Source organism: Heterodontus francisci, chromosome 2 (genome assembly GCF_036365525.1).
Source record: "Heterodontus francisci isolate sHetFra1 chromosome 2, sHetFra1.hap1, whole genome shotgun sequence".
Classification (NCBI taxonomy): domain Eukaryota; kingdom Metazoa; phylum Chordata; class Chondrichthyes; order Heterodontiformes; family Heterodontidae; genus Heterodontus; species Heterodontus francisci.
Genome location: NC_090372.1, coordinates 161,476,882 through 161,495,834, shown reverse-complemented (window position 1 = coordinate 161,495,834; position 18,953 = coordinate 161,476,882). Strand labels below are relative to the sequence as shown.

Sequence of the window (18,953 nt, the reverse complement as noted above, 5' to 3'; positions counted from 1 at the left end):
TTTCCCTTTTTTATCCATTTTTCAGTCACCTTTTCTAAAACTCTCCAAATCCTCAGGCAACATTATAAGCCTCTTCTTTTAGCCTAATAATATCTTTAACTTCCCTAGTAAGCTACAAATGGATCTTTCTACTGAAACTTTATTTTTTAATGCAATGTACTTCTGTTGAACATTTTGAATCATTTCTTTAAAAGTTTACCACAGTTTTATTTACCGCCATACCTTTTAGTCTGTTTACCCAATCAACCTTATCCAACCTCCCCTCATACCTATGTATTTGTCTTTGTATAAATTTAAGATTCTTGTGTTGGACTTGAGTCTGTCACTCTCAAACTTAATATGGAATTCAATTGCATTATGATCCTTTTTTCAGAGAGAATCTTTTACTATGAGATTACTAATTAACCCTGCTTCATTGCACAATACTAGCTCGAAAATAGTTTTATCGCTAATTGATTTCACAACGTATTGTTCCAGAGAACTGTCACGAAAGAATTCTACAAACTCATCTTGCAGGCTACCTTTGCCAATCCGATTTGTCCAATCTATATGAAGAAAGTCCCCCACAATTATTACATTGCTTTTGTTACAGGCTCCAATTATTTCTTGCTTAATGCTCTGTTCAGCTGTATAAATACTGTCTGGGGGCTTGAACACTCTTCCCACCAGTGTTTTATTACCCTTGTTTTTCTAATTTCCACACATACTGGGTTGGATTCTCTATAGCCCTCAACGTCAGGATCCATGGCGGGGAGGGGGTCCTGAAGATGGTTCCAGATGAGGCCTGCCACGGACCTCGATGCTGGCAGGGCCCAGCTCGATATTGTTGGCGGCGGCGAGGCCTCATGGCAGAGCCCCTGCTGTTCGGCAATAGGACTGCAATTTAAATATTTAAATAAATTAAAATACCTGAATTAATTACTCTCCCGTTGCCTCCTAATGTCCCGCTGTGATCTTCACCCCAGCGCTGGCACTGCCACGCCTTTGGATCCCCGTCCAGGGAAATGAGGTGCAAAACTGGTGGGGAGGGGGGAGGGGGTAGGTTTCTCAGTGTGCGGGTGGGGGGACAGGGTCAAATTAACATCCTGGGTGTAGGGAATGGTGGGAAGAGTTAGAATTTAAAGTTTGTGCAGTTGGGCGGAGGGAGAGGTCAGATGGGGGGGGAAGGGCAAATAATTAATTTCATTGTTATTGGGGATGTGTGGGAGAGGGTAAAAAGAGATGTATTTATCTAATTTCATTTAATCTTTCTTTAAATATTTAAATTTGCAAGTAAGGCGAGCAGCCCTTTAAAAATGGCATCAGTGCCTGCACACAGGCAGCTGATACCATTGCCAGGGACGGACAGCCCGCCCCCTCCACGTGATCAGGGTGGGGGGATGGTGGGGGGCTTGGAATCGCGGCACCTCTTTGGCGTGTTTCTACATCCTGATCTTCCAAGCCAAGATCCTTTAACGACTGTCCTTATGTCATCATTTACTATCAGGGCTACTCCTGCTCTTTTTCCATTCTGCCTGTCTTTTCAGAAAGTTGTGTACCTTGAAATATTTATTTCCCAACCTTAGTCACCTTGTAAACGTAGGCTGAATTTTCTGACGGGTGTTGGGACCCGACGTCAGGGTGATATGGGAGTGTCGAACCAGCACCTGTCATCAAGGTGGCTGCTAGTGCAACCTTCCACGAGATGGCCTAGTAATTGGCCGCCTCTGCATTTGCCATCCTGTTAAGGATGTCAGGTGGGTTCCCGAGGCGGGAGGCCCAATCAGAAGGCCTGCAGTACAGGACAGCGACTGCCCCACTGGGAGAGGTGAGTCTGCTGAGGCAGAAAGTGAGGGTGCCTCAACATGGAAGCGCTTTCGGACGAGTTCAGCAAATTTGAGAGTGAAGAGGCCCACAGTTGGTAGGGCCTTCAGAGTGCAGGGGCACCCCTCCATAGGATTGGATTTGGCTGCAGCCTTTCACCTTATCGGCTCCTTTATTGGAGAATGGAGCCTCCAAGGAGCTGCCGCATTTGTACTCAGCAGGGAGGCTAACGCCTTCGGGAAATGGCCTCTAAGTGGGGCCTTATTGTCCTAATTGGTTGCCCACCTCCCAGGAGCAGACTACCAACTTTGTTCTCAGCCCTCCCTAAGAAACTCCCCCAGAGTCGAGAGTGTGTCTGGGAGCTGTCCTGACACAGTTTTCCCCACCTCCTTACCACCCCAATCCTGTCTACACAAGGCTGGAAAAATTCAGCCCCATGTCTCTGTGATGGTGATTGGATCGAAACCATTTTATGTCTTTGTGCCACTAGGTTGTCTATCTTATTACGAATGCTTAGTGCATTCAGATAAAGAGCCTTTAATTTTATTTTTTTAACCACTATTCTTTGCATGGACCTTATTTGCTGATGCACTATTACCGTTAAACTCTCTGTTCCTTCCTGTCCCACTTCGCTTGTCTTTACCCATATTGCTATACTGCTCAATTGCCTTGACTTTTCTCTTTAGAATTCTCAATTTCTCTTCACCTGATCCCTCCCTCACTCTTTTAGTTTAAAGCCCTATCCACAGCCCCAGTTATACAATTCACCAGGACACTAATCCCAGCCTGTTTTAAGTGAAACCCATCCCAATGGAACAGCCCCCTCTTTCCCCAATACTGGTGCCATTGCCCCATGAATTGAAACTCCTTCTTCCCACACCACTCTTTGATTCTCAAATTTAATTCTCAAATCTGCTTGACCCAATGTCAACTTGCACATGGCTCAGGTAGTAATTCAGAGGTTATTACCCTTGAAGTTCTGCTTATTAATTTAGAACCCAATTCCTCAAACTCCCTCCACAGAACGTTATTCTTAGTTCTACCTATGTTGTTAGTTCCTACATGGGCCATGACAATTGGATCCTTCCCCTCCCACTCCAAGTTATTCTCCAGCCTCAAGGAAATGTCCCGAACCCTGGCACTAGGCAGGCAACACAACCTTTGAAACTCCTGATCTCAGCTGTAGAGAACAGTATCTATTCCCCTGACTATACCATCCTCTATCACCACCACATTCCTTTTCACTCCCCCAACTTGATTGTGCTCCTGCACCATGGTGCTATGGTCAGTTTGCCCACCCACCCTGCAGTTCTTGTTCTCATCCACACAGGCAGCAAGTATTTCATACCAGTTGGACAAAGTCAAGGACTGAGGCTCCCCCATCACTGCCTCCTGGATCCTCATACCTGTCTGACTTGCAGTCACACTTTCCTGTCCCTGACCATTGACCAACTCTAAAATAACACTTAACTTAAGGGGTGTGACTGCCTCCGGAACAGTGTCCAAGAACTCTTCCCCTCCCTGATGCTCCTCAGTGTCTGCAGCTTGGACTCCAGCCCAACAACTCCAAGCTGAAGATTCTCAAATTGCAGATGCTTACTGCAGATATGGTTGTCTGGGGCCATGATGCTGTCCAGAAATTCCTGCATTCTGCAGCTACTGCACACACCTGCCCTATCATGTTTACTTAAACTTTTTATTTATTTAGTTAAAATTTTTGTTCAGTTGATTATTTTAGTTCTACAGATTAATTAGCTTATCTAGTTTATTAATTTAATAAAGTATTAGTAAGTTACAGATTCTTTGTTCTGAGATTTACACACCTCCCTATCTTAAAGAGCAAAAACGTAAAACTGCAATACTCACCAACCAATCACCTACCTGCTACCCTGTAACTTCACTGCTTGATTTTTTTTTGTTGATTTTTAAAGCTTCGGCTCTCTGCTCCTCTTGCTCTCCTGCACGTCTGCTCTCAGGCCTTGCTTTGTCTCAGGCGCTCCTCTCGCTTTCGTGATTGACTACTTGATTGACCAGAAAGTACTAAGGGGGCCTGCCTTGATGATTAAGGAATGGTTTTGTAAGACACATATTGGGCTGCATTTTACATTTCCGCTGCACATAAACAATAGTGGTCCACCCGCGCGACTCATTTAAATGGCAGGGGTGGACCATTTTTCCCCCCCCCACCCCCGATGATGTGGGGGTGGGGGTGGTGGTCCATCCCTGGCAATGTAATCAGCTGCCTTTGCTCAGGCTTTGATGCCATTTTTAAAGGGCTTCGAGCCCTACAGTTACATTTACATATTAAAAGGAAAATGTTTTTTTTTAAATTTAAATTAATTGATCTTGCCCCTCTCTTCCCCCCCCCCTCCCCAACAACCATAGATTTAATTCCTTGCCCTCTCCCCCTACCAAAAACCTTACCTTGTGCACCTGACACTCCCCCCACACCACAAAGCTCATAAACTTCAATTTTTACCCATTCCCACCAGCCCCTACACCAATGAAATCACTCTTCAGCCACAATCCCCCTCCAGCACTGAAAAACTTACCAGGTCCCCACTCCCCACCATTGTTCCGCCTCGGATCCCCAGACAAGGATCCGAAGGCACGGGAGTGATGGCCACCGGCTCCAATATCGCTCCGAAATGGATGGCGGGATCAGGTAGGTAATTTATTTGTTCGTTTACATTATTTTACATATGTAAATTTGCCTTCCGTCACCGAGCAGCAGAGGGGCCGCCACAAGGCCTTGCCGCCGCCAGCAATATCTAGCCGGGCCTTCCCGGCGTCAAGACCCATGGTGGGCCTCTGCCGGAGGCATTTTCCGGCACACCCACCCAAAGACCCCCAACATCAGGGGTCTGTAAAATTCAGTTTATTGAATAATATTTTATTTTTGTTAAAGAAATACACAAATTTATGTGAAATTCAATTTAACATATTCTAATACCAGGTGGGGAACGTATGGAATGAAATTGAGAAGGAACTTAAGCACGAAGCAGTCTATCCTGTATTTCTAGACCTTGAATGTATGCAAATCATTCTGAAGCATTACGAGAATCTTAGCAGGCAGGTAGCTCACCAGCAAACAGATATACTTGAAAACCAACAAAGACATGATTTATTCGATGAACAGCAAATGTATGCAGAGGTAAGCAGAGTTTTAATGGGTTTTAAGGACATAGTGTTTATTACTTTTTTTTATTCGTTCATAGGATGTGGGCGTCTCTGACTAGGACAGCATTTATTGCCCATCCCTAATTGCCCTTGAGAAGGTCATAGAGTCGTACAATTGTTTATTATGGGTTATAAAGTATTTGTTAACCAACTTGACTCATTCTTTATAAATGTATGTTTAAATTTCCTCCATAATTTGAGTTGAGAATTATTATTTTCCTATTGTGGAGGATAGTTTCCACCAGTGCAATTGAATGTAAGATAGTTGTAAATGACATCCTATCCCATTTCACCAGCTCCTTACTGGTCTTGTGCACCGCATAAGCTTTAAATTGATGCCACACCAAACATGCATGAGCTTCATTACCACATGGAGTTTAATGTAAGTGCACTCTTGTACAGAGTTGTGATCCTTATCCATGAATCCTGAGATGTGCCTATCATGTCCATTTAAAATGGGTGTTAAATGCTCATCCTGTATGATTCCTTGTGTGATGTAATTTCTCAATGTTGGGCTGTTTGAGTTTTTATTGCAACAACCAGAATTGTGTGAAGAATACTATTAAAGAAAAAAAGAAAGACTTGCATTTATATAGCACTTTTCAAGACCTCAGAGCATCCCATAGTGCTTTACAATCATTTGAAGTACTGTTTAAAGTACAGTCACTGTTGTAATATAGCAAATGTGGCAGCCAATTTGCACCCAACCAGCGCCCACAAAGAGCAATGTGACGATGAACAGATAATCTGCTTCAGTGATGTTGGTACCTTTCCCCCTACTTTTGTTGGAAACCAAAGAAAATGATGAATTAAAAGGACACCTGTGAGATGCAATTTGTCTGCATTTGCAGTTAAACACTGAACCATGTTTATACAGCATGTCATAGTTGCATTCTCGGTATGTGGGCATTGCTGGTAAGGCTGGCATTTATTGCCCATCTCTAGTTGCCCTTCAGAAGGTTGTGGTGCACCATCTTGTTGAACTGCTGAAGTAAGAACAAAAGAACATAAGAAATAGGAGCAGAAGTATGCCATGCAGCTCCTTGAACCTGCTCCACCATTCAATAAGATCATGGCTGATCTCATCTTGACCTCAACTCCACTTTCCAGCCTGTTTCCCCATAGCTATGGCCCAACCAAATTCACAGCAATGACTGCTTCTCTCTCCACAGCTGCTGCCAGACCTGCTGAGTTACCCAGCACTTCTTGCTTTGCTGCGACATGCTTACCCTGCTGTGTCCCAGTGTCCTGTGAAGTTGCAATCCTCTCCTTCCACTCAAGTGTAACGTTCCTTCTTGTAGGCATGCTGCACCTGGGTGAATAATCTTAATTTTGCACATACCAGGACTTGAATGTATCATAAAAGGCAAATACACAACAGAAATAAAACAATAATTGAAGAATATCTGTATACTATGGGCTTCTAATCATCTGACTGAAAAGCCGCAGACTAATGTGCATTTGGAATCTGTATTCATTTCTCTGCTAACTGTTATGTGAAAAGACTTGTAACTCAATTAAGCGATCTTTGTAAAGAACCAGGAAAGTATGTTCATGTTCCAGCTGCATTGCCAACTGGAAATATTATGTCAATAATTATGATCAGCTGCTGCAGAAGCGTAGTGTCCGTGAACATATGTCAATCTGCAATTGATGAAAAACCTTGACAACAACACAAATTTCCTCACTGGTCCTGCATTGTTTTTCAACCATGTGCAAGAAAAGCCTTGCAGCAAGAAGTTAGAGCAGTTAGACCGTGGAGTCATCTTTGCATTTAAAGCACCAGACCAAAAACCGAGGATGGCTGAGGGGTGCTCTAGGGTGACCCCACAGTTCAGCGATACCTCCCTGCTCACTGTCCTCCAGGCTGTGTGGGCAAGGCGGGAGGTCCTTTTCACCGGCGATGGTAAGAAGAGGCCCTCCCGCCTGACCAAGGCAGCCTGTCCCTCACTGGTGTCAGGAGCCATGTCTGCAAGGGGATAGCCCTTGTCTCCAAGAGGCAATCCCTTTATCTGAGCCAGTTCAGTGAACAGCAGTGGCAGCTGGGACTGGCACAGGACCCAGGTGTCATGGCAGCTGCCTGCAAGCGGGCGCAGATTTGCATGAAAAATCTCTGGTGATCACATACCAGCTGCACCTTGATTGAGAGGATTCCTTTAATGGTAACGTCTGCAGGTGGTAGCCTGGCGGGAGGCCTGATAGCCACATGGGTGCAGTCAATGAACCCTCAAACCTTTGGTTATCCGGCAATGGTGCCGAAACTTTCTGGGCCAGGCTGTGAGGGTCTGTCATAAAGCGGACAGACTCACTGGCCCTGCGGTGCAGGGCATCAATGACCTCCCTGATGCAGCAGTGCACTGCTGACTGTGTGACCCCACATAGGTCTCCGGTGAGCCCCTGAAATGCTGCATAGGCATTAAACTTAAGAGCTGCTGCCACTTTGAGGACCGCAGGCATAGGATGTCCACTGAAGCCCATGGGCTGCAGGTCATCGTTGAGCGGTGCTCAGAGATGTGTCTCCACCCTCTCTACATGTGCAATTGCCTCTGACACTGGTGCTCTGACATCCACTGGCATGTCATGTGGGGCCTGGAGATACACAGCGACCTTTAATGGCGAGCTCCCCTTGGGGGCTGCTGCTCGCAACCGGGGGCCTCTACATGGACCGCACTTGCCTATTGATTTTGCCTCCGGCACATATGGATCCTCAGGAGAAGCGGATCACACAATCTAGGATGAAACATACCCATTTCCATGTGATAAATAAAATTGTTTCTTTCACCTAATCGAAGGCTCCTAACAGGCAGGCATTGTTGTCGAGTGTTCATCAAGTGCTATCATGGATCAGCTTTGTGGCGTAGTATGGCATCGCCCATCTTTGCTCTTATTAAGAGTGGCACAGCATGACCACATGAAGATTCTACCAGCTGCATCAATTGCCCCCACCAGCCAGGTAATCTTTACACTCCTGCCAGTTCTGCCACCCTCCCCACACACAGGGTGACTAGAGTGCCATTGCTCCTTCAAACACACAAACGTACAATGACGCAGAGCAGACACCATTCACGGAGGGAGGGTACGCAGTATCTCCCTTCATGCCTTTAGAGCTTTGCCCATAATCCCACACCCCTCCCACCTCCCTTCAAGTATGCAGAGCTTTGCCCCCTGTAATCCTCCTCCCCTCCCATCTCCCTTCAAATATGCAGAGCTTTGTCCCCTGTAATCCCCCCCCCCCCACCTCCCTTCAAGTATGCGGAGCTTTGCCTCCTGTAATCCCCCCCAACCTCTGTTAAAGCATGCAGAGCTTTGTCCCTTGTAATCCACACCCCCCCACCTCTGTTCAGGTATGCAGAGCTCAGACCCCTGTATATCTGGACTTAACTTCACTGTCGAGTACTCCTGCTTCTGATGTCCCATCGGCTTCTCAGGTTTGTGAACGGGACAGCACGTGACGGCCGCCTGTTCAACGTAAAATACGGAAGTGTGGATCAAGAGGCAGCAGGATGCATAATCAGGAGAGGTAAGTAGTCCTTTACATATTATAATTGGGGTGCCGCCGCCAGCGACGGGGTGGGGGGGGGGGCCGCACCGAGGTGGGGCCTTCTAAGCGTCGTGGCTCGAGGCTGGCCTCTCCCGCAAGTATTTTACCGGCCTCCCCACCACGATCCCGCTGAGGGGCTGGTATAATTCAGCCCCACATGTTTTAGTGATTGACACAATGCTCAACTCACTGGTACATGAGGGAGAGCTTCGGTGGAGTTTTGAGAGAAGCAGTCTCAAGTATTAGCAGACAAGTGAGAATGCCATAATGAGCAAATCAAAAACTGCCACACCATTACTGCAGCACATCAAGTGAAAGAATTTGGAAGCCAAATTCTGAATGCCGATGATGAAATACGGTTTTGTATAAGCTGCAATGTTTTGTTAGATCACACACGGCAAGCAACGGTTCAGTGCTACCGAGAGTCCAAAAGTCATTGCAGCAGAAAGAGAGCATCTGACACTGCACCACTGGAAAACAAACTTGCAAAAAAAAGCAACAATTTCATCGCTTTTCAAGAAGTTTTCAGAGAACTCAGAACGTCGTCGGTTGGTTACAGTGGAACTTGTGAATGCGTTTGCAAGCACCAACATACATTAAAAAGATCTTCAAATACTGCCCGAGCTGCAAGCTTTGATACAGACAACAAATTGCAAATGCAAATGAAGTTGGGGAACAAAACATCACCATTCCTCCAGAGCCAGGAATTACACATTGGAAGTCCCGATATCAGGCAGCACAGTGTTATACCTGAAATACTATTCAGACTTTGTCTCAAAAGAGCTCGCACTGACACCAAAAACACAGATTTTAACAGACATTGTATCCCTTCTAAACGATGCTCAGCTTAATGAGGAGGTTCAGTTTGTTGCCAAGAATGCTACACGACTAATGGGATTTAATCACTTGGCTTGAATCTCAACATGTCACAATCCACAAAGCTTACAATAAAGTAATGGATGTACTGTACTGGGCTGAAGCACAATCAAACAAACAGCACTCTGATGATGCTGAATTAAATGCCTGTGCACAGCAGGTGTTTTCTTGTATGGCAAAGAAGCTCAAACAATATTACTACTCTGGGGAAGAGTCAAGCAGTGAAGAAAAAGTGGCTCAGAAGTTCCAACAACCTTCTGCAGTGTTCCTGAAAGCTGTGCGCATCTTTGCTACAGAAATGTACCTGTTGATGGTGGATTAAACTTGTTTGATGTGATACCTGGCTTTGACAAGAACTGTAGGCTGGAAATTCCTGCTTATAAAAGCATTGCAAAAGAAACAGATTGTACTTGGCCTGTGCAGCAGTTTTGGAACCCTGTGGAATCCAGAATCTCCCACCTTGCAAGGCTAGCACTGCGCTGTTTGATAATTCCAACAAACTCTGTGGATCTGGAGAGAGCTGTGTCTAAACAAGGACAGATGTTCACAGTGCAGAGACAGGGAAGGAAGAAAGAGACAGTAGTAGGTTGCTTCATGCTCACATTTAACCACTGGCTTCAGTAAGTAAATAATCTGACCTCCCTCTAGTCAGTTTTTTACAATAATTTCTGAGAATACAATAAATGCCATTTGAAACTAGAAACCTCGTCTTTTTTTTGTTTTAAATATAGATCCTTTTCATGGTTTGTTGCGACACCATGAACTTTACAATTTAAATATGTGAAATTGTGAAATTCATGATTCTTAAAATGATGTGACAGGGAAATTTGTAAATTTTGACCATGAATTTGGTAGGGCCTTACCCATAACCCTTAACACCCTATAGTTCAAGAATCTGTCTATCTCAGCCTTGAATATATTCAATGATGCAACCTCCACAGCTCTCTGGTGTAGAGTATTCCAAAGATTCACGACCCTCTGAGAGAAGGAATTCCTCCACATCTCCATCTTAAATGGCAGATCCCTTATTCTGAAACTATCCCCCCTAGATCTAGATTCCCCCACAAGGGGAAACATTCTCTCAACATCTACCCTGTCAAGCCCCCTCAGAATCTTTTTTGTTTCAATAAGATCACATCTCATTCTCCTAAACTGCAATGAGTGTAGGCCCAACCTGCTCAGCCTTTCCTCATAAGACAACCCCTTCATCCCAAGAATCAACTTAGTGAACCTTCTCTGAACTTTCTCCAATGCAAGCATAGTCCTCCTTAAATAGAGATCAATACTGTACACAGTACTCTAGGTATGGTCTCACCAATGCCTTGTACAGTGGTAGCAAGACTTCCCTACTTTTATACTCCATCTCCCTTGAAATTAAGGCCAACATTCCATTTGCCTTCCTAATTACTTGCTGTACCTGCATGCTAACTGTTTGTGTTTCATGTACGAGGACACCTAGATCCCTCTGTACTGCAGCATTCTGTAGTCTATCTCCATTTAAATAATATTTTGCTTTCCTAGTCTTCCTACCAAAGTGCACAAGCTCACATTTTCCCACATTATACTCCATCTGCCAAATTTTTGCCTACATACTTACCATATCTGTTAACTCTGTTTCTCTCTCCACAGATGCTGCCAGACCTGCTGAGTATTTCCAGTACTTTCTGTTTTTATTTCTGATTTCCAGAATCTGCAGTATTTTGCTTTTATTTTACCCTATCTATAGCTCTTTGCAAACTGTTTCTTTGTGTCCTCCTCACAACTTGCTTTTCCACCTATCTTTGTATCATCAGCAAATTTGGCGACAATACACTGGCTGCCTTCAACCATGTCATGACTATATATTGTAAGTAGATGAGGCCCCAAAACTGATCTCTGTGGCATCCCACTAATTACAGTTTGCCAGTCTATGTGGTGAAGGATTTTCGGCAATACTGCTAGGTAGGCAGTTCCAGGATTTTGACCTAGTTACAATGAAAGAATAGCGATATATGTCCAAGTCAGGATAATGTGTAACTTGAAGGTGATGGTGTTCCAATGCACCTGCTGCACTTGTTCTTTATGTGGTGGGAATCACAGGTTTTGGTGATGCTGTTGAAGTCTTGGCTACATTGCATCCTGTTGATAGTACACATTGCAACTATAGCATGGCAGTCGTGGAGAAGATGGTTGTTTGGGCTAGTGGATGAGGTTCCAACACAGCAGACTGCTTCATCCTGGATGGTGGAGCTTCTTGATTCTTGTTGGCAGCTGCACCCGTCCAGTATATGTGGGGAGTATTCCATTACAGGCCTGACTTGTGCCTTGTAGGCAATGGAGAGGCTTTGGGGAATCAGAAGCAATGTTCTCTCGAAGCTGTGTGGGTGCATGGCCATGCTGCTATCGGTATGTGCCACACAGGGAACAAACAGGCTGCTCGCAAGCAACGTTCCCTTTAAGATGCGCGCATGCGCGGCCGCAGGTCAATTTTAAAGGGACCACGCAGTGCAACAATCCGACAATGCAAAGCAAACAGAAGGTAGAGGGAACATTAATCAGGAGGTAAACCACTTAATGTACAATATCGCTACAAGGATGTCCTTGAAGCCTCCCTGAAAAAATGTGACATCTCCACTGATTCATGGGAATCTCTTGTCCAAGACCGCCCAAAATTGAGAAGAAGCATCCACGAAGGTGCCAGCCAGTTCGAACAACGTCAAAATACCCAGGCAGCGACCAAGTGCTAACAGAGGCATTCGGAAATTCGAGCATCCCATTCACTTGCCTCACCAAACACCACATGCCCCACCTGTGGCAGAGTGTGCGGATCCAGAATTGGACTATTGAGTCACCCAACAACCCACAAGCCTGGAGTTGAAGAAAGTCATCCTCGTTCCTGAGGGACTGCCTAAGAAGAAGAAAAAGAATATAAAGCCTCTGACCTGTCCTAGTAGCCACAGCATTCACGTGACTCGTCCACCTGAGTTTCTGGTCAATGCGCTGCTTGTCCATGGGAAATGCAGGTTAAACTGATTGAATACACTTACTTCCTACAAAGTACTGTTTACAGCTGTCTTGTCGGGAAGATTCTCGATAGTGCCAAAAAGGGCCATTCTCTTTTTCCAGAACATCTTGCAGTAACTGTTCTTTGTAGTGTCTGAACATTTTGAGTTTTGCCTACTGCTGCTGTATTGTCAGCCTGCAGACTGGAACAAGTCACAGAAGATTGTTTCCAAGGATTGTATGTAAAACTGCTGCTGCACCCTTTAACATAGGGGCTGCGGTGCTGGACATTTGCAGCTCATTGTTTCCCCACTATCCACAGCCATTGTGGAAAATCTACCCTATCTATCTTACGTTTTATCAAATTTCAATAAAATAGATATCACATTTCATGGAGATTACATTTTTATTACTTGTTCTAGGAACATTGGCAGTGCTGGTAAGGCCACATTTATTGCCCATTATTAGTTGTCCTGAGAAGGTCTTCTTTTCAAACCACTGCAGTTCCTGTGATGATGATATTCCCATGAAAGTGTTGATAATTCCAGGATTTTCCAGCATTGATGGCAGGAATGTGGCCAGTGAGAATGGTGTGTAACTTGGAAACTCTGGTGCTCCCATGACATTGCTGCTATTGGCATTGTCACTAGTAAAGGTCATGGGAATAGGAGATGCTGTTGAAGTAAACGTCGTGGGTTGATGCACCACATCCTGCAGGTAATATGTGCTACGGCCACTGTGCGCCAGTGGTGGAGTGGCTGGATATGGAGTTCAGTGGCAGAGAATCACAGAATAATACAGCGAAGAAGAGGCCCTTCGGCCCATCGAGTCTGCACCAATGCATTAAAGACACCTGACCTGTCTACCTAATCCCATTTGCCAGCACTTGGCCCATAGCCTTGAATGTTACGATGTGCCAAGTGCTCATCCAGGTACTTTTTAAAGGATGTGAGGCAACTCACCTCTACCACCCTCCCAGGCAGTGCATTCAAGACTGTCACCACCCTCTGATCCCGCTTAAACCTCCTGCCCCTCACCTTAAACTTGTGTCCCCTAGTAACTGACCCTTCAACTAAAGGGAACAGCTGCTCCCTATCCACCCTGTCCATGCCCCTCATAATCTTGTACACCTCAATCAGGTCACCCCTCAGTCTTCTCTGCTCCAGCGAAAACAACCCAAGCCTATCCAACCTCTCTTCATAGCTTAAATGTTCCATCCCAGGCACCATCCTGGTGAATCGCCTCTGCACCCCCTCCAGTGCAATCACATCCTTCCTATAATGTGGCAACCAGAATTGCACACAGTACTCCAGCTGTGGCCTTACCAAAGTTCTATACAACTCCAAAATGACCTCCCTGCTTTTGTAATCTATGCCTCGATTGATAAAGGTGTGTCCCATATGCCTTTTTCACCACCCTATTAACCTGCCCTTCTGCCTTCAGGGATCTATGGACAAACATGCCAAGCTCCCTTTGTTCCTCGGAACTTCCCAGTGTCAGGCCATTCATTGAATACTTCCATGTTACATTACTCCTTCCAAAGTGTATCACCTCACACTTTTCAGGGTTAAATTCCATCTGCCACTTTTCTGCCCATTTGACTATCCCGTCTATATCTTCCTGTAACCCAAGACACTCAACCTCACTGCCAATCTTTGTGTCATCCGCAAACTTACTGATCCTACCCCCCACATAGTCATCTATGTCGTTTATATAAATGACAAATAATAGGGGGCCCAGCACAGATCCCTGTGGTACGCCACTGGACACTGGCTTCCAGTCATTAAAACAGCCGTCTGTCATCACTCTCTGTCTCCTACAGCTAAGCCAATTTTGAATCCACCTTATCAAGTTACCCTGTATCCCATGTGCATTTGTTTTCTTGATAAGTCTCCCATGTGCGACCTTGTCAAAGGCTTTGCTGAAATCCATGTAAACTACATCAACTGCACTACCCTCATCTACACACCTGCTCAAAAAATTCAATCAAATTTGTTAGGCATGGCCTCCCTCTGACAAAGCCATGCTGACTATTCCTCATCAAATTTTGCCTTTCCAAGTGGAGATAGATTCTCTCTTTCAGAATTTTCTCCAATAGTTTCCCTACCACTGACGTGAGACTCACTGGTCTATAGTTCCCTGGCTTATCTCTACAACCTTCCTTAAATAGTGGGACCACATTATCTGTTCTCCAGTCCTCTGGCACCTCCCCAGCAGCCAGAGAGGCATTAAAAATTTGGGTCAGAGCCCCTGCAATCTCCACCCTCGCCTCCCACAGCATCCTGGGACACAAATTGTCCGGACCTGGAAATTTGTCCACTTTTAAGCCTGCCAAAACCTCCAATACTTTGTCACTCCCTATGACAATTTGCTCAAGAACCTCAGTCTCTCTCTCTGAGTTCCATATCTACTTCCTCATTCTCTTGGGTGAAGACAGATGTGAAGTATTCATTCAACACCCTACCAATGTCCTCTGGCTCCACCCACAGATTTCCCCCTTGGTCCCTAATGGGTCCTAGTCTTTCCCTGGTTATCCTCTTCCCATTGATATACTTATAGAATATCTTGGGATTTTCCCTACTTTTACCAGCCAGAGATGTTAAAGCAAACTGTTCTGTCCTCAGTGGTGTATATTTGAAAGTCACTGATATAAGGATGAAGGACAGCAAGCAACTTTAAATAAATAAAAGCAAAATACTGCAGATGCTGGAAATATGAAATAAAAACAAAAAGTGCTGGAAATACTCAACAGGTCTGGCAGCATATGTGGAGAGAGAAACAGAGGGCTGAATTTACCGGCCCCTCGATGTCGCAGGTCATGGCGCAGGAGCCAGTGTTGTGGGGAGAGGCCCGCCTCGACCCGCGATGCCGAGAAGGGCCCGCCACATATTGCCAGCGGCAGCGGGACCTTGGTGCAGTCCCCCAGCCGCATGGCAGTGGCATCACAATTAGCATATGGTAAGGAGTACTTAGCTATGCCGATTATGCAGCCCACTGCCTCTCCACTGACACGACCGAATTTTTCGCTGAACGGGCGGCCGTCACGTGCCGTTCCGTTTACGATCTGAAAAGCCGGCAGGTCTTCAGAGGCAAAAGTTGTCTCCAGTGAAGGTAAGTTGTGTTATTCAGGGGTCCCACTCTGCATTCTGGAAGGGTGGAGGGAGGGGGGATATGCAGGGGTCTAACTCTGCAATCCTAAAGGGAGGAGGGAGGGGGGGGACTGCACCAACTCTACGTTCCGGAAGGGAGGGGGGTTATGCAGGAGTCTAACTCTGCAGTCCTAATGGGAGGAGAGAGTGGGGGATAAACAGGGATCGCACTCTGCATTCTGAAAGGGAGGGGGTCTGGGATTACTCGAGGGAAAGCTATGTTGGCATGAAGTGAGGTACCATGTACCATCCCTCCATTAACAGTGTAAGCTCTGTGTTTGTGAGGGCGCAATGGCACACTAGGCACCTGTGTGTGGGGAGGGTGCCAGAAAGGGCAGGAACATTAAGGTTTTATGGATGGTGGGGCAATCGATTCAGCTGGTGGGATCTTGATGTGGTCATGCTGTGCCACTCTGAGTGTTGGCCAAGATAGGCAATGCCATGGCACGCCACAATAGTTGATCCAGGAAAGCAGCTGATGTACCAATACATGCCCTGTTAGGAACCTTCGAATACATGCAGGGTTTAACTTTATTTATCACTTGGAAATAAGTATGGCACTCCCTACATTGTGTGATCCTCTGCACGAGGATGCGCCAGAGGCAATACCAACAGGCAGGTGCGATCCAAGTAGAGGCCCCCATTCGTGAGCAGCAGCCCCCAAGGGGAGCTCGCCATTACGCATTTGCCATGCATCTACAGGCCCCACATGACATGCCATTTGATGGCAGAGCACCAGTGTCAGAGGAGATTGCGCATATAGAGTGGGTGGTGACACATCTCTGTGTTCTACTCAAGGATGACCTGCAGCCCTTGGGCTCCGGTGGACATACCATGCCTTTGTTCCTCATAGTGGCAGCAGGTCTCAAGCCTGATGCCTTTGCAGCCTTTTAGGGGCCCACCAGAGACCTTTGTGGTATCACACAGTCAGCAGTGCACTGCTGCATCAGGGAGGTCACCAATGCCCTGCACCGGAGGTCCAGTGAGTATGTCCGCTTCAGGCCGAGTCTCACAGCCAGGCCCAGAGGGTCATTGGTTCTGGCACCATTGTCAGAGAACCATAGTTTGTAATGTTCATATACTGCACTCATGTGGCCATCAGGCCTACTGCTCGGCTACCACCTGCAGACGTCACCATTAAAGGAGCCCTCTCAATCTCGGTGAAGCTGGTATGTGAACACCGCAGATGCTTGCAGCAAATGTGTGACTGCTTCTCAGGCAGCTGCCATGACACCTGGGTCTTCCGCCAGTCCCGGCTGCCACCGCTGTTCACTGAACTGGCTCAGATGGAGGGGTGGCTTCTTGGAGATAAGGGCTATCCTTTGCAGACATGGCTGCCGACACCGGTGAGAAACTCCACCACTGCTGCAGAGGAGAGATACAATGCCAGTCACTGAACTACATGAGCCACCATTGAGCAGGAGATCAGCAAGCTGAAAGAGCATCTCCAATGCCTAGATGGATAGGGTGATGTCCTGTACTACGGGCCGAAAAGGCCAGCTCCTTTCTTTGCTGCTCTGCACAACTGCGCACCTAATAGGGGCCAGGCCTGGCATGATGATGAGTGATGTCAACAGGATTACTTCTCAGACTATGAAGATGCCAAGGACCTACAACATGAAAGACGCAAGGGAGGGCAGATGGCACCCAGTTTCTGCACGCAGGGCTGGCAGTAAGGTAGGGATGTACGGAAGTGGCTTATCAGACAAAGGCTGTCTGCGCCATAGGAACTGACATGAGCTCTGCAAACCACACATCACCCTCACTCACCTGCTGTGTACTACTCCACATCTGCAGCATCCCTGTGTAAACCATTAGAGGCAGCAGCTGACTGAACCCATGTCCATGTCACTGCATCCGTGGAGACGCTCATGTGTAATGGTGGCATGGCAAGGTTATTGCATACATTGGCTCTTCTGAAGGGCCAAGGGTGCAAAGTGATGTGACATTGGCGCTACATGCTGGCACCTATCATTCGCACAGAGAAAAGGACACACATGTTTGTGAGGAACTTTTAGTGAAAGACATATTTACATTGCTGTGACACTCGTGCATTCCCATTTGTGTCAGTGCGTTCTCTGTAAACCTCTATACCTTTTATGGTCTATTTAAGTCTCACATCCTGGAATGTGCAAATTTAAGATTATTCAGCCAGGTGCAGCACGCCTACAAGAAGGAATGTTACACTTGAGTGGAAGAAGAGGATCGCAACTTCACAGGACACTGGGACACAGCAGGGTAAGTATGTGGCAGCAAAGCAGAAAGTGCTGGGGTAACTCAGCAGGTCAGGCAGCATCTGTGAAGAGAGAAGCAGAGTTAACTTTCAGGTCTGTGAACTTGGACAAGTTAACTCTGCTTCTCTCTCCGCAGATGCTGCCTGAACTGCTGGAGTTCTGCAGGACTTTCTGCTTTGCTGGCAGATTGACAGCAGCCCCACTCTTCAGTAGTCAGGTAAATATCCTGTGACATCTGTCAGGAAGCAGGTGCTGGGGAGCTTAAAATAGGGCCCCAGCACCTGCTGCACAACTGTCAAAAGGTTACTCACTACGCCAAATGTCCCACCTCTCCCCACATAATATCAGGGGGGAGGCTTGGCGTAGTGACGCTAATAAGCCCCCGCACGTAATATCACAGGGGTTCTGCGGCGGCTCCTAAATGCGGGCGCCGCGCTGAGTTGAAAGGGCACCGCCGCACAGCGCAATGCCCAAATAAAATATAGCCCAGAGTTAATGTTTCAGGTCAGTGATCTTTCATCAGAACTTTAAAAAAAAATTGTTTTAACATTTTTTGAAGGAGTTCCCTTCATTTCGAGGACACAGCATCTCCGTTCCTTTGATAGCTCAGCAGGTTGACATAGCTTATATTGAAACATACAAAAGATGGAATTCTGACTTATATTCCTAATCTGCATTGAGGCTAGTTGTTGTGCCTCTTTGCTCCTTTATTAGCTAGAGGAACAAGAAGACACTACAACTAGCCTCAAAATTTTTGGAATTGCAGTGATAAAAATCCATCAGAATACCTGTTCCTAATTGTTTTCCATTGAACCATGCTGTAAAAAAATCGCTGTGTGGATATTGATTGAGGACAGGCAGCGATGGTCCATTTAAAAACTCTGATTATCTCCCTAAAGTTTTAAAATTTCTCTTTGATAAATTTTACACCTTATCAGAGTAAGAACCTTCCTACATTTGACACTTGTGGAGTGAGTTATCGGATGTCAGAAATTTGAGAACAGAACACCTAGAAAGAGCAGTGCTGCATGTTTTGATATGCCCATCTTTTAAGGATAGAGGTTGAAAGTTTTCAACACTTGTTTCAAGAGGTCAGTCTCTCTCAATTTAGCTCATTATAGACAGAGGGAGGATATGCAGTTACTGCTCTCTAAAATGACCACAAGTAAACAAAAGGTTTTGCTGCGG

General features: G+C 46.1%; 1 protein-coding gene across 1 annotated transcript in view; it reads left to right on the top strand.

Annotated features, from left to right (window-relative positions):
* The window catches only part of LOC137380040 (cilia- and flagella-associated protein 69-like), a 188,074-nt gene that overhangs the window by 152,906 nt on the left and 16,215 nt on the right, over positions 1–18,953 (top strand). The window contains exon 20 of the mRNA XM_068051569.1: positions 4,760–4,957. Within this exon, the coding sequence (XP_067907670.1) occupies positions 4,760–4,957 (198 nt within the window). The remainder of the gene's footprint in view (positions 1–4,759; positions 4,958–18,953) is intronic.